General features: G+C 32.6%; 1 protein-coding gene across 1 annotated transcript; it reads right to left on the bottom strand.

Annotated features, from left to right (window-relative positions):
* Positions 1-6379: 6379 nt before the first annotated feature.
* LOC131075901 (uncharacterized) lies at positions 6380-10342 on the bottom strand. The gene is made up of 4 exons (XM_058012850.2): positions 9865-10342; positions 7811-7927; positions 7529-7717; positions 6380-6938 (listed from the first exon to the last, which is right to left on the bottom strand). The coding sequence occupies exons 1-4, from the start codon at positions 10213-10215 to the stop codon at positions 6483-6485; spliced, it is 1113 nt and encodes a 370-aa protein (XP_057868833.2). The 5' UTR covers positions 10216-10342; the 3' UTR covers positions 6380-6482.
* Between the last annotated feature and the right edge of the window lie 3945 nt (positions 10343-14287).

The raw sequence follows: 14287 nt of genomic DNA, 5'->3' as shown, positions 1-14287 counted from the left end.
TCCGTAGGCGGTGGGGGAAGATCCCCACTAGTAGACTCCACCATGAACGACAGGGGTTTGAATTTTGAACTTGCAGAGCGGGAGAACGATATGCATGCTAGTGGGTTAGTATGTTAGTATTTTTTCTTTCTTTTCTCTGTTAGTTACATTGCATGGCAACTTCCTATCTTATTACATCATGGACCTTGTAGGTCTTTTACATACTTTTACATGTGACCATTCTGGTCTTTTATAATAAGATAAAATATACATCATATAATAATTACATAAAATTTATTTGAATTCTCCGATTCTCTATCTCCGGATGTGTCGCCTTCATTGCCTTGGACAAACTTCCACCTCCAAACTGGATGACAAACATATGACCCAAGCGTTTTATCCACCCAACCAAATGAAGCTTACGCTTCCCGGATGCCCATAAGCTCCCGTCCCTCATGACGAAGTTCCCTAGCAAGTCGGTACCAACTTGCGGGAATGGAACTTTATGCACTCATGTAGAACTATCAACCCATCCTGTTGAAATAACTACATGTGTTATGGCAGGGAGAAAAATAAATAAATTGATGGCCATCATTACCCTATTGGGAAGGTGAAGAAAAATCACCCTTCCCTGGCTGACCCATAACAAGCACCCTATTCCAATCATCCCTCATAGATAGAAAATAAATGAATTAACCCAAACACCCTATTCCAATCATCCCTCATAGATAGAAAAGAAATGAATTAACCCCTCCTGGATTACTATTAGAGATAATATTTATTATAATTCTTATTGTTTTAATATCTTTTCTCATTTTTAATAAATAATCAATTCCTTTGCTTATATGTGTTTGCTTAATTGTTTCCTATCCACATGATTAAGTCTTTCCAAATCTTATAAATAATGGTTTTACCCCTCTTCAATTAATATGACTAATTTAGAAAATTATAGTCCAGATTATTACCTAGATAGGAAAGATTATTTAATCAAATTAGTGTCTAAAAATAAATAAATAAATCACAATATCTCAGTGAACTTGAAGTCGATATAAAGGAGACCAGAAGAATGAGGAGATCAATCACTCCCTAATCTATCACATTAATCACAAGAAACAAGTAATAAATTAATTAACTAAAACACACACACACGACGAAATCATTTAATAATATATATTCCCCTTTAATTCCTATCAAATTTTACCATATTTCTCAATTGTAGGATTTGTTCTATCGTTAAATTTCAATTTAAAATAAACAAGGATTAAACCAATTATACCAAATTTGAAGATCATTCCTACTGAGAATTACTATATTTTTTTAAGAGAGGATAAAATAATCAGATGTAACACAATTTGTAAAATGCATAAAATACACATCTATGCTCCCTAAGAGTCTATTAGACTCTAGGAAATTGACTCACTACTCGAATGCTTATGACAAATCCTCTATACTAACGCTTAATCTGAAACAATAGAGGGCACTTTGGGTTCGCAGATTTTTTTTTTTGATGAATAGGCCTTCTCTATTAATTAAAAATATTAAAGTACATATTCACAAAAAAAGGCCCGGGGATACAAGATCACCTTATGAGAGTCACACGGCTAGCGGGTGGAAGCAAAAAAACAAGCTATTCATAAAAAAACTTCCTCAAGTAGCCAAAGCAGTGGCAGCCGAGGGAGGAGGATCAAGATCATCTTTCTTGCCCCATACATCAGCGGGGTAAGGAGTCGGGTCCGACACAGACCACCCATCTTCAGGATTTTTATAAATTTCTCCTTCCTCCTGCCTGGGAGGCGAGATCGCCAGGGCCAAGCAAGGAAATTTAGAAGTGGTGGCAGAGGGCCACCTAGAACCATCACCAGCGGGAGGAACAAAAGTCATAGGAGCAACAAAGGGCCACCCCAAGGCAGAGCCACGACACGGCGGAGAAGTCAAGCGATGCCTCCAAGCATTGTCTCTCCCACCTGAGGAGCGGCGAGGAGGTTGGGACCACGGGGTCTGAGAGCAGCGGGCAGAAGAACTGTGACTGCGACGACGGCCATGGGGCAGAGTACGGTCGACAGAGACAAAATCCGGCGGCACTTTGGCAACCACACAAGGGGCATTGCCCCTGGAGGAGTTCCTGAAGGTGGCCAATCAAAGACATAAATATAACATAAATACAACTTACAATCGATTTAGGATAAGATCTACATGATCATGTTTCATATGATCATGAGAATATTTATGTTTGCAGATTTTAATCACAAAAAATAAATAAAAATAATACACCTTTCGCCCTTATCAAATTTCAAGTCAGCAAACTCAAGGGAGACGTAGGTGATGAAATGGAAGCTGAAATTCCTTATTTATAATGGTTTTGGTCTTTGTTTAGAATTGAGGAGGTAAGTTGATTCGGGAGTTGAAGTGTGGGTAATAGTTTTGCATGACTCATGCATTACACTTTGGCTAAAAATTTATTATTGTTTTGATACATTTTAATCTTTATTATTATTATTATTATATATATTTTTTTAACATTTTAAGTTATGCATGCAATTTATATTTTAGTAATATTCATACACATTGTGTCCTATTTATCCTCAAATTTCTCTAATTAATTATCCAAATCCATGCATGTCAAATTTTATATATTTTAAATAGTAAATTTTACAAATCTTTTAAAATTGATTTTGATAACTTAATCTTCAAATTAATTAATCTATTTTATTTATCTTACCCTTGCATGTGGAAAATTTAAAATTTTAAAAATTGTAATTTACAAATCTTGATTTTATATTTTTAATATTTCACTATCAAATACTCTCTCTCGAAAAATAATTAATTGTTATATTTTAATTAATTTCTTTAATTAATCTCTTTATTTATTCATTTTAACTTTTGAATAAGTATATTTTAATTATCAGAGTAATTTCTAGCATTGATTTATTTATTTCAATTTCAAGGTTTAATTTATAAATTATTATCTAATTGGTGTTTTTGCACATGGTACCATTCCGTAGGTCACTGTCGGCAAGCTAGAAAACAAGTTATCAGATCTCAATAATGAAAATACATTATATTTATCATCATATTAAAATCTAATACTAACATTTAACATCATCATTAAATAATTAAAACAACATTGAGCATCATAAATATCATTAAAATATCTAATCATCATTAATATCATTAAACAACATAATATCATCTAACATCATTAATAATCTAATCAAAGTCATCAAGTGCATTTATTAGCATAACATGTCAACAATATAAGTATCTGACATCTAAAAGTTATCTCTAACTAGGTGGTCTGAATCGGGTCGTGACACCAAATCTAAGCACTCAGACTCCTCCAATTCTTTTCTTTCAATCTACATTTCCATTTCCTATCAAGTCTGGGGTTTAGTTTCATTGTTGGAAGCAATTGCTTTTTCAAAAGATAATAGGCAAATGGATACGTATCAAGCCACAACCAATCCTTGAAGACACTGCTTTGAAGGGGTGTGCAAAGTTTCATAATGAGTTCCATAGGGACCAATGATTGGACAAAGACCAAAAACCCCTTTGCACTATTATTTAGACTAAAGGTATTTTTCACACTTTGCTAATTGTTCCAATCAAGGGTGATGAAGTCCCAAATATAACCAAACTGCCTTATCCCTTTCTTTAAAAAACAATAAGTTTGTTTAGGAAAGGTTATAGCCAATGGCTGACCATGGTAATGAACAAGCCCATTCCACCAAATAGATGAATTGGCAAAGTTGAAGCCATGTTGTAATGAATCCTTCCTCTAATTTAGGAAAAAACAGACCTGTTTCCAAGCTTGCCAAATAGATTGCAATGGAAAGGAAGCTTTAACATGAAAAAAATGAGCTTGAAAATTTTTATCCAACCACCCCACATTCTGCCATTTATTATTTATATTAGCAAGTGCTATTCTATGACAAACCAAAATTTTCCACTGTTCATCACCTAACACAACTCTTATTATCCACTTTGTAGCCAAGTAATTTCCTTGTGTCCTTGGATCCAAAATACCCGAACCTCCTCTAAATTTTGGTTGTATACAATGAAGCCAAGAAGAATATTTGAATCTAATCTTGCCATCCCAATCAGACCAGAGAAATTCGTGGATGAGCTTATTAAGGTCTTCATAGCTTTTTTTAGAAGGCATTCAACAGGAGGAATAGTAGACATAAGAGGCTAAAAAGATTCGGTTTATCACTTAAATTTTGCCTGCTAATGAAAGATATTTATTGCCCCAATTAAATCAAACAACAACTGTGGGGAGATAGTTTTTAGTTTGTAACTATGCCCACTTTTTCTCATTGGAATTGTTGACTGACATAATTTGTGCTAAGTCACTTGCCATACATAGCATTACATTGATTTTGGCACTTCAAACTGTAGCTAAGCAAGTAGTTTCTCAATTGCTCATCAAAGACATAAATACAGCTTACAATTGATTTAGGATAAGATCTACATGATCATGTTTTTGGTGTTTTATTTCATTCTAAAATAATTTTGTTGTTATCTATTGAATGAAGACTAAGTTCTCCAAAAATTTGGTCTCCACTCTGGAAAAAACAACTTTCAAGTTGTTTAAAACATTTCTTGAAAAGATTGGGGTTTATAATATTTTTTTAAAAGGTGGCTATATTTGATTTTTTTTCTATAGAAACAATTTATAAATTGAAGATGTAAATATTTTTTATCATTTAAAAAGTTATTATGATTTAGAAATTTAGGTTGTAGAATGTTTTATAAGCATTGCAATTAGTTAACTATTATATCTAACTTTAAAATAGTTAGGAACTATTGCCAATCAATATTTAACTATATCAATTGGACAATTGGACAATTTCTATGTGCGGATAAAATCAATCCAACCACTCATACAAAATGTTGATTAAGGATGAAAACCAATGAATACGATTACATTCTTATATTTTTCTTAGTCTTTGTTGTCTTTTGTGTAACTGATTCTAAACTCGTTGCTTACAACTCAAATATACATATAAACAAATAGTATAAACTGTTGTATATAACTCTAGAACTAAAGATAGGTATAACATATAAGTTCATAGATAACTAATATATAAATTGGTTACAAGTATTGGCTTCCCTCCCAATAGTATTTGCAGCATTTCTTGGTTCATTTGGAAACCTTTACAATTACTAGTACACGCATCAACCCTCAACCTTGCTAGGATTTTTGGAGCAGATATTGTTCATGGTCATAACAAATTCTAGGAAGATTGGGAAAGATGAAGAAGCTTCCATTAGTATGATTAATTTTCCTACTAATTTTTGTTTAAAATATTGCTTGAAATGATGGAATATTTTCAGTGGATATTCAAGTTGGGTCCATTGGACTCGTGGCTGCCAATTGTGTTTGACATGGCAATACCATTTTTAGCAAGCAAGATATTATATGGTTAAACATAGGAGCTGTGTTGAGGTTAAAAATAAATCCATCATAACATTTATTCATATTTAATAAAAAATAAAAAAATCTATTTTTCGTTGGGCGAAAGCTCTATCTGCAATATTAAATATCAAATTGAAATCAATGTAGATTTAGATCAAGTTTGTTATCAAATTTTAATACACATACATCTATATGCATATGTATACACACGTGTATATATATATATAATTTTTTTATATTCACTATCGTGGAATCTGGAGGTGTCCTTGCCGAAGCAAGACTAATCCCCCAGTGTGTACAACCCACTCACAAGGTAGCAACACACATAGAGTTAACACAGCCGGGGACTCGAACTCAAGACCATGGGGAGCATACCCACGCCTTAAGTCAGCCGGGGACTCGAACTCAAGACCATGGGGAGCATACCCACGCCTTAAGTTGCGATCCACGACCGGGTGAGCTAGGGCCGAAGCCCTTCATATATATAATTTGTTCAATACACACGTGTATATATATATATAAAATTTGTTCAATGATTTCTTTTGTAGAACAAGGCCATGCATTTTTATGTGTCTATGGAAACTCTAACACAATGCAAAGTCATATTTATATGAATCTATTCACGTGTAAACATTTCTATCTAAAATAATATCTTATATACACAAATTGAATTGTACTTTCTAACATATTAACTTACAATTTTTTTTCTATCAAAATAATCCTTGCATCCCTTCTGATGCAAGTGCTAGTGTATGTTACTGTATGTTATTTCTGTCTTGCTATAGTCAAGGTGTCATCTTTGTAGCTTAAGGCAACATTTGTAGTCATCAAAGATCGAAGCTGGAAAATTACATCTGAATGCAAACAAGTTTATCCATAAAAATTGAACGAACTTAATCACAGAGCAAAAGTTTTTCTGCCAAAAATGTGGACATCTTAATCTCTAGTTCAAACAAAAGAAATTCAATTAAAGTTCCATTAAAGTTCCAGATTCAACAATTTCTTAATTCTACTGATGATGAACCGACCATACAGTGGAAATCCTGAATCAGATGGACCTAGATGAGCCCATTTGTAAAGTATCCTACTACAGGAAAGGATACACATGATAGCTTTCAGCTGCAGGCACCTCTGTCATTTTTATTTGATAACCTGGATCCAACCTCTGTCTATAAAAAGAATCCGCGTTTGAATTTCCAAACCTATTATGATAATCTAATTCAAGGAATCCAACAGCAGCAGGTAGTTTTCCCTCAGAAAATTTGTTCTGATATGCAATATCACAAGGATATGAAGTTTGTGTGCCCAAATGTGGATTCAGGGTTGTAAGAGTAGCCATATCTCCTCCAGCACCATATTGCAGCAATTCCCTCTCAGATATAAGTGGATCAAGACCATATCCAGCTAAAGCAGCCTGAGGAATGTAATCACCACGTACCTTATGACTAGCAGCTTCCTCCCTGTAATGTAGCAGTTCCATTTCCCTTTCCAGCGACATTTTCTTCCTCATTTCCTCTCTAAGTCGCTCCCTGAATAGTTTTTCCTGTAGAGGTACAAAAATTATATAACCATACCAACTCCAAAACTCCCACCTTACATAAACATGCTATGCTCTATATTTCAAAGCATTTTCAAAATGAAATGATTATTCAGCTATCAGGATGTATCATAGCATTCATGGTTAGATGTTACATAACTGTAGTTTTGACTTTTCATTGATGAGAGTTATTGTTATATGTTTTGAAACAATGATATAGTAAACAAGATACAAATGATCTTCATCAATAAGAAGTGAAAACTTTAATTATATAACCTTAACACATCTTGATGATTGAATAGCCGTTTCCTTGACCTATCTCAGGTGAATTGGCAAGGTCTAGTTTACTCTTAAGTTTCGTCCTGAGCTCAAAACCTAGGTATAGAAAAGTTGACCAATATAAAAGGTAAATTCTCCTTGTAAAAATTGGAAAGAAGTTTTCTTCAAAACAATGGATGAAATTGACCTCTGGGTTTACCATGTCCTTAAAACCAACTGTTTCCACATAGATGTATTAATACAAATGGATGAAATCCTGTCACTGGAAACAAAAATATATTAAAATCATAGCATGCCTCATTGCTATTCATACTAACCTGTGGGTACAATTCCCCTCCCTTCACACCACCAATAAGGCCATACTTTGGTGGTAAAGAAGCTCCCATATGTTGTTGATCCCTCACAAGATGAAGATCAGCTAGAGCTTGTGATTCAACCTGGGGAATGTCAGTTGGAGTACTGGCATCAACTCTTACAGCATGGAACAGCTGTGAAAGCTTTTGTACCTATAATTATAAATGAAAAAAATGTTAAATCTTGAAAAAATTATTCAAATATTCTAGCTTGATTGAAAATTAGTATGAAGTACAGATATTTACCTGCCTTGCATTAAGCTCAATTTTAAACCTGTTATTGTTATCATAGTTATCTTTGATTGCTTTCTTGAATATATTCTCAGGCAGAGGTAAACACTCCTCATGAATACGAAAGTGTACCTGCACAGCCAGGAACATGATGTCACAATAACAAAAATTGTAATAACACCCCTAATGAAGAAATAAATAAAGAAAATGAAGATGGTAGAGTTAATAAGGAGTAGTCATCTCAAACCTCACTGATATATGGAATAAATGGGATAACTGGGATCCTCTGTTTCTTACTAGAATTGCTCTCACCACTTAAGCAGTTTTTTATGGTATTCGTTTATATTTTCCAGGCTGTGCCTATTTGAAACTATAGAGTATTATTTTGTATTTATCCACCTTTTTACGAGTATGTGTTTTTTTATTAATTAATAAAATCTGACACACTTATTTAATAAATAGTAATGACGATAATCAATTGTTCAAAGTTGAGGATATGCTTGTAAAAATAGGGATATTGTTAGAGGGGTCCAAAAGAAAATGTGGTGGTAAATTTCAAACATAACAGGGAATATTTCAATATTTATTATGAGTGGCCCTTTTGCTGTTTCATTACAAAGCTGAAAAACTAGTCTTTACTGGTAGTCACTAGAGCATAATATTCATGGTAACAGAAGGGCAAAACCAAAAAAAAGTAATTGTAACAAAATATTGGCTGAGTCCAAAAGTTGTAGGTATGAGAAGCAGAATGCCAACAGGGAATACAAACAAAATCATATCTATCATAAATAAGCATTGTGTTATTTTTTTGGCCAGTTTTTTTTGCATCTAGTCCAGTAATCAAATCTAATTTCCTGCAGTTTATGGTACTCGGTATTCCTTGAAAATGTTGTACTTTCTGCTATTCGGTAAGTATCTCAATTCATATCTATTTTTTTCTTATATGGTGTTTTAAGTGAGCTATCAATATGCCATGATGGCAATCTATTCCTAATACTTTGATGCTGGTTGGTCTGACTATTGTATACTTTTGGGCTTGCATGTTTTATTCTTTACTGTCCCCACATTTAAGGCTGTTTTTCTGCAACGTTAGGCTAGTGGATTTGACATTTTACTCTGACTGAATCTTGGAAAAATATTGTTAAATGGTTAAGGGCTGAGTTTAATTGTTTAAATATCGAGTTTTAATTGTGGAGAACCAAGTTCAAATTATAAAGGGACATCTAATATAAAATTCTACGTTGTGACTTTTGGTCTTTTATAATTGATTTCTTGTGTAGGAGGTGGTTTTTAAATAAGTGAATTTCTAGTTGTCAGCTTGAACCTCTTTTTTCAATTTTGTGGGCTTGACTCAAAATCAAATGTTCACCATAATCAATACTGTACAATCATGCCATTTGTTTGTTGGAACTTAAGGTCATTTTGCTATGAATAATATTGATATTATTAATGAAAATATAATATTTCACATCTACAAAAAATAATAAGATGGATGGAAATCATCATACCCCAAAATTTTAGATGGGTCACTACAATCCAGAATGGAAAGAACACAAACAGCGGCAAGAACAAAAACAGGAAGAGGAAGTGGGTCTCAGTCATCCGATTTACCCCATATATCAGCCAGTCCAAAATGCCAACGAGCACATTTTTGAATAGTGCTCCATGTAAGACTACAATGCTCTGGACAAATACTAGCTAAAATAACAATTTTGTAACAGTCATTCTATATGTAGTTCCCAATTTCCCAGAGGCTTGTATATTGATAAACTTTTTAGTTTCAAAGACCGCACACATTTCCAAGTCCCATGCAACTTTAATACTGTTCATAATATGTAAGAAAGAACATCATGCACAAAAACAGAACGACATTATAAGTTGTTGACAGACCCAACTGCACTTCTCATGCCAAAATCCAAAATGATTCTGACACACACATTGGTCATACTTTCAAATCCCGGGACATGCATACCAAACACCTGAAAACCATTTTGTGGCTATGCACCAGTTCCTAAGAAACTAACAGACACATTCAATGCTAAAGCAATGAAAACAAAAAAAAAGCTTACTTGTGCTGGAAAAGCCATTTTACCCACTCCAAAAGCATGAGGCTCCAAGTTTAGACCTCCAGCAGAGGAAGCCTTGTATATTCCATACATCACTCTCAGATCAAAATCAAACAAGAACAACTTCATTCCTGGTTTCACCTTTCCTACAACTTCTTTCTTGTTTGCTGGCAAGCCAAATACTTGGTAGCTGAAACAACTCTGTTTTGTATTAGAGCTACACATGAAAATCAGCCCTGCAAGCTTTTCTTCTTGTTTTCTCTGATGGAATTCATTTTTCTTCTTGTTTTGATCAACATTTGAATCATCTGCACTTCTATTACATTCCCCAGAGCTCTTTTTCCCTCCTGCCATGTTTTGCAAGCTGAAAGCTATAGTACATGAGCTAGATTGTTGCTGTTAAAATTTTCCTCATTATCATCAGCTGTAACACCTCCGCCATAGATTATATGAGGGAAAAAAAAATTAGAGGTAGGATTCCAAGTTTACATGTCGGGTGCAAGAAAAGCATATCTTTTTCAAAATTTTAAAGATTAGTTTTTTCCGTTAGAAAGAAGACAAGAAATTAACGTAACGCATAAATTGACAGTTGGCAGTCGGCCTGCCTCTAAGTTTTGTTTAATATAGGGGAAGAGCACCAGTCCTTTTTCTAATTACTATTCATTTTTTGTTTATCTAATTTTGTAATTGTGAATTTTGAAGAAATAAAAAAATATATAATTAAAAGTTTATTAATAAATTTCACATGTATCAGTAGTCTAGTAGGTAGAATTTTTGGACTTTAATTAGTTCATTTTGCACCTTTATTGGTACACACAGCATATGACTATTGGTCATTTGTGCACAAGTATTGACAATTTTAAGTGCATGGTTTTTCGAGCATCTTTAAGTAGGTACCGGGCAACACTTTGAAATGACCACTTTTTGATTGTTGCATGTGTAATGGATCCCAAGTGTGCGTCGTTGCTACCTAGAAGCCATAATAGTAGCTATAAGCAGTTAAGTCGCATACGAAGTCAATAAAATTTTTTTGTTGAAATTTGATGTACCATTTAAGATCTATGGGTGTGCAAAGTTAGCTATAACGACTACTAATATGCTCCCCTAATTATTAAATTTTAATTTTGAGGAAAATTTTGACAAATCAATTATATTTATATAGAAAATATTGTCATTCATTAATAGAAGATAACAAATTAACAAAATTAAAAATATAAAGTTTTAAAATGGTTGCAAATAAAAATTAAGTGTAAGGGTAGTGTCAATGTTAGTTTATATTGGTTAGCAATTAGGAGCTAGTGGTCCATGGTAATTAGTTTCTTTGCTTATTTTTTAAACACAAATATTTTGTTAATATGTAGTTGATACTTATTTCTATCCCCTCTTTTTTCATAGTCTATTTTCAACTCTTAAATAGAAGTCGCTCCACTAAAATATAGAAAGATTCCAAATTATAGCTTTTCATAATTAAAAATTTCTATAAGAAGACTCCATTCATTCAAATTTAAGTAGAATAAAATTTTCTTTTACATAAATATAAGTTAGTTATATAACATACAATTTGCTTAAATTATATTAAAGAATTGAGATATGATGGCTTGAAATTTTATTTTTAAAAATTAAATGGAAATGGATAGAGCACTTAGTTTTGGGAATAAAGATGAAGAATTAATGTTGATTTCACATATAACTGAATTGTATAAGTATAAAAATTTAATGCTCATTGACTAATGAATGTGTTTATATAAAAATAGACCTACAATTTGCTATCGATTGACTTGAGCCTTTCAAAATTGAATTTGAGAATTGTGGAATAGATCTTTCTTGTGAGATTAACCCGTAACTTGCAAAATCAACCAATTTGAATATAGATTTCTAAAAATTGCTTCATTTTGGTATCTAGTATCTATATGCTTGTAAGAAAAAATGATTCCTTAAAATGCTTTTGGAGAGGTTGTCCAAGGGTTATGTTCACCTAGGTCAACCCTTGTTTTGAATAGGATTTACAATTATGAATGAATAATTGAAGGCAATGTTATCAAGCATGTGAATAGTCTATATGATTGTTAGGTAGATTTCAATTCTTTTGTCCTTAGAAAAATTGAATTGTGTAATAATAATTTATCCTTGAACAAACATATGAATTAATTGCACACTATATGTCCTTAAACAAATGCACACAACAAGATTTCATGCAAATGTGTGTAAAGTTAGCCCATAACAACTGACTAGAAAGGGGATACTTTTGAAATTATAAATTATAAATTTAAATTTGGAGTTTGATGCCAAGCACCTTAAGATTGTTTTCATGTAGTTTGGGAATGACTATTGGTGTTAAATGGAGAATCTTGTATTAAGGAGTGAATGTATGAGAATAGTTTTAAACGAAGGTGCAATAAATGATGTGTAAGTGAATATAAACAATCAAAATCTGAATCATTAAAAATAGGAATTAAAAGCACAAGACAAAATCCTACTTTCAAATTCAACTACAAACCTCAAATTGAGTGTAAAACAAAGTAACAAAGCACAAACTAAAAGCAAAGTTACCATGAATTCAAATAGACTTGCTTCAAGATATGTGGATGCTCGACTCAACAACATAACATTAAGAATTTTGAGTGATAAAAATGATAGAGTGATTTTGCATAAAAGAAGGATTATGAAAATAGTGAATGAGAGGATGATTTATAGAATTTTGAAAGATTTGATGAATGGTAAAGATTCGGTCAAGGATCAAGAGTTAACTCCATTGGTTGTGGAGTTAATTTGGAAAAATAGATGAGTGAACAATAATGAGTAAGGGGAAAAATCATTTTAAACTAATAAGAATGTAATAATTAATTTATTAATTCATTAAATGAAAAATCAATGAAGAAGTCACAAATTTGAAGAATGAATAACTTTTAAGAAGATTAATAATTTTTTCACTTATTAATGCAAGAGCATCTGGGAGGGGTTTCAAATGAATCTTGCATCAATTTTTTTCATTAAATTTGGTGTGATCTGGAGAAGTTTAAAAATCCACATTCACACAAAAATGAATTGATTAACACTTTTGACTTCCAACCATTGTTAATTTTGTTACTTCAAGAAGAAATGGAAATGAACAGACAAAGATAATGCAATGGAAGGAAGATAAGAGTTTTCATAGCACACAAGAGGAAATCAAAATAGAAATGAAAGGAAGATAAACCCAAACAAACAAACAAACAAAAACTATGCAGAAGATGAGAAGTCAAAAAGACCACGCCTAGGAGAAAGGACTCAAAAAGATGGGTAAAGGGAGCGCAAGGCAGAACAAAGCAAGAACCAAAAATAGCTTAAAATAATACAAAGTGCATGGGAAATAAAAGAGAGTTGAAGCACCTAATATTAGAAAGGTGAAGATGGAGAGAAGAAACTGCAAAGGTAAAATAGAAAGAGGAAGTAAAATTTGCACAGAAAACAAAGGAACTTTGAGTGCACAAGAATGAAAAAAGAATACTCCAACAAAAGGACATAGAAATGGGAATGTGGTATTCCTTGGTACTAAAAAACTGAAGTGAAATTGTTAATAAAACATAAAGAGAGGATAGAAGACTATACAGGATCAAAGAGAAGAAAATCATGAATGGAGAACAGGTGCATGGGAGAAGAACAAAGTATAGATTTGATTGAAGAAAGTGGATGGGTGTTGGAAGGAGCTACAAGCATTGTGTTTGCAAAATATAAGTATGTAAAACATAACTGAGAAGCAACAAAGAAGAATGTGTGGTAGTATAAGAAGGAATGTGGTGTAAGTTTCTTATATCTCTAATTTACAAGGAGAGCAAATGTTATTTGGTTGTGTGTTTTGGATTTCAAATACAAATATAGACTTTTTATATTTTTGGAAGTTATTTTGTTTGAAGACATAATGTTTTCATTACAATTTGAATTTTTTTTTGAATTTGTAGTTTAAGTTGACTATTTTGAAATTTTCGTTAAGAGAGATTGAGTAGTTGCAAATTGGGATGATCTAACTAGTCTCTCTTAGATTGTTCTTTGTCAAATGGTATCAAAGCTAAAGGTCTTGAGTGTGTACCTAGACTTGCGAGTGAAGAGTGGAGAGGAGTGAAGTGGTAAAGTCGCAAAAAGTTGTTTATGTGTTTTATGCCAATTGCATAGAGAGTCATGTATGCAAGTTGTCGATGTGCGAAAAATTGTTTGACAAAATGTCTTGGAAGCTAGGAGAATGTTTGATGATGAAGATATAATTTATGAAGCTGCAAAAAGAGAAACAAGAACACATCCAAATGAGTAATATATTTTAAATTGTTTGCAAGTCAAGTGAAAAATGTTGCAAGATGATGGTGGTGTTGGATATTGTTGCTACTAAGATATATTTAAAATTGATTCACATTCTCCAAGAAAGGGACTGTCAATAGTCCTGTAGGTACTGAAG

The sequence above is a fragment of the Cryptomeria japonica genome, chromosome 9 (genome assembly GCF_030272615.1).
Source record: "Cryptomeria japonica chromosome 9, Sugi_1.0, whole genome shotgun sequence".
Lineage (NCBI taxonomy): Eukaryota > Viridiplantae > Streptophyta > Pinopsida > Cupressales > Cupressaceae > Cryptomeria > Cryptomeria japonica.
Note: the sequence above shows the minus strand (reverse complement) of the source record. Positions and strands in the feature narration are given on the sequence as shown.

What these genes read in the sequence shown, in the direction of transcription:
- LOC131075901 (XM_058012850.2), bottom strand. Translation starts at nt 10,215, where the DNA reads ATGGCAGGAGGGAAAAAGAGCTCTGGGGAATGTAATAGAAGTGCAGAT. An exon ending in AAATGGCTTTTCCAGCACAA is followed by an intron (nt 7,928 to 9,864) that starts GTAAGCTTTTTT and finishes CTGGCTGTGCAG; the next exon opens with GTACACTTTCGTATTCATGA. An exon ending in GAGGGGAATTGTACCCACAG is followed by an intron (nt 6,939 to 7,528) that starts GTTAGTATGAAT and finishes GTACCTCTACAG; the next exon opens with GAAAAACTATTCAGGGAGCG.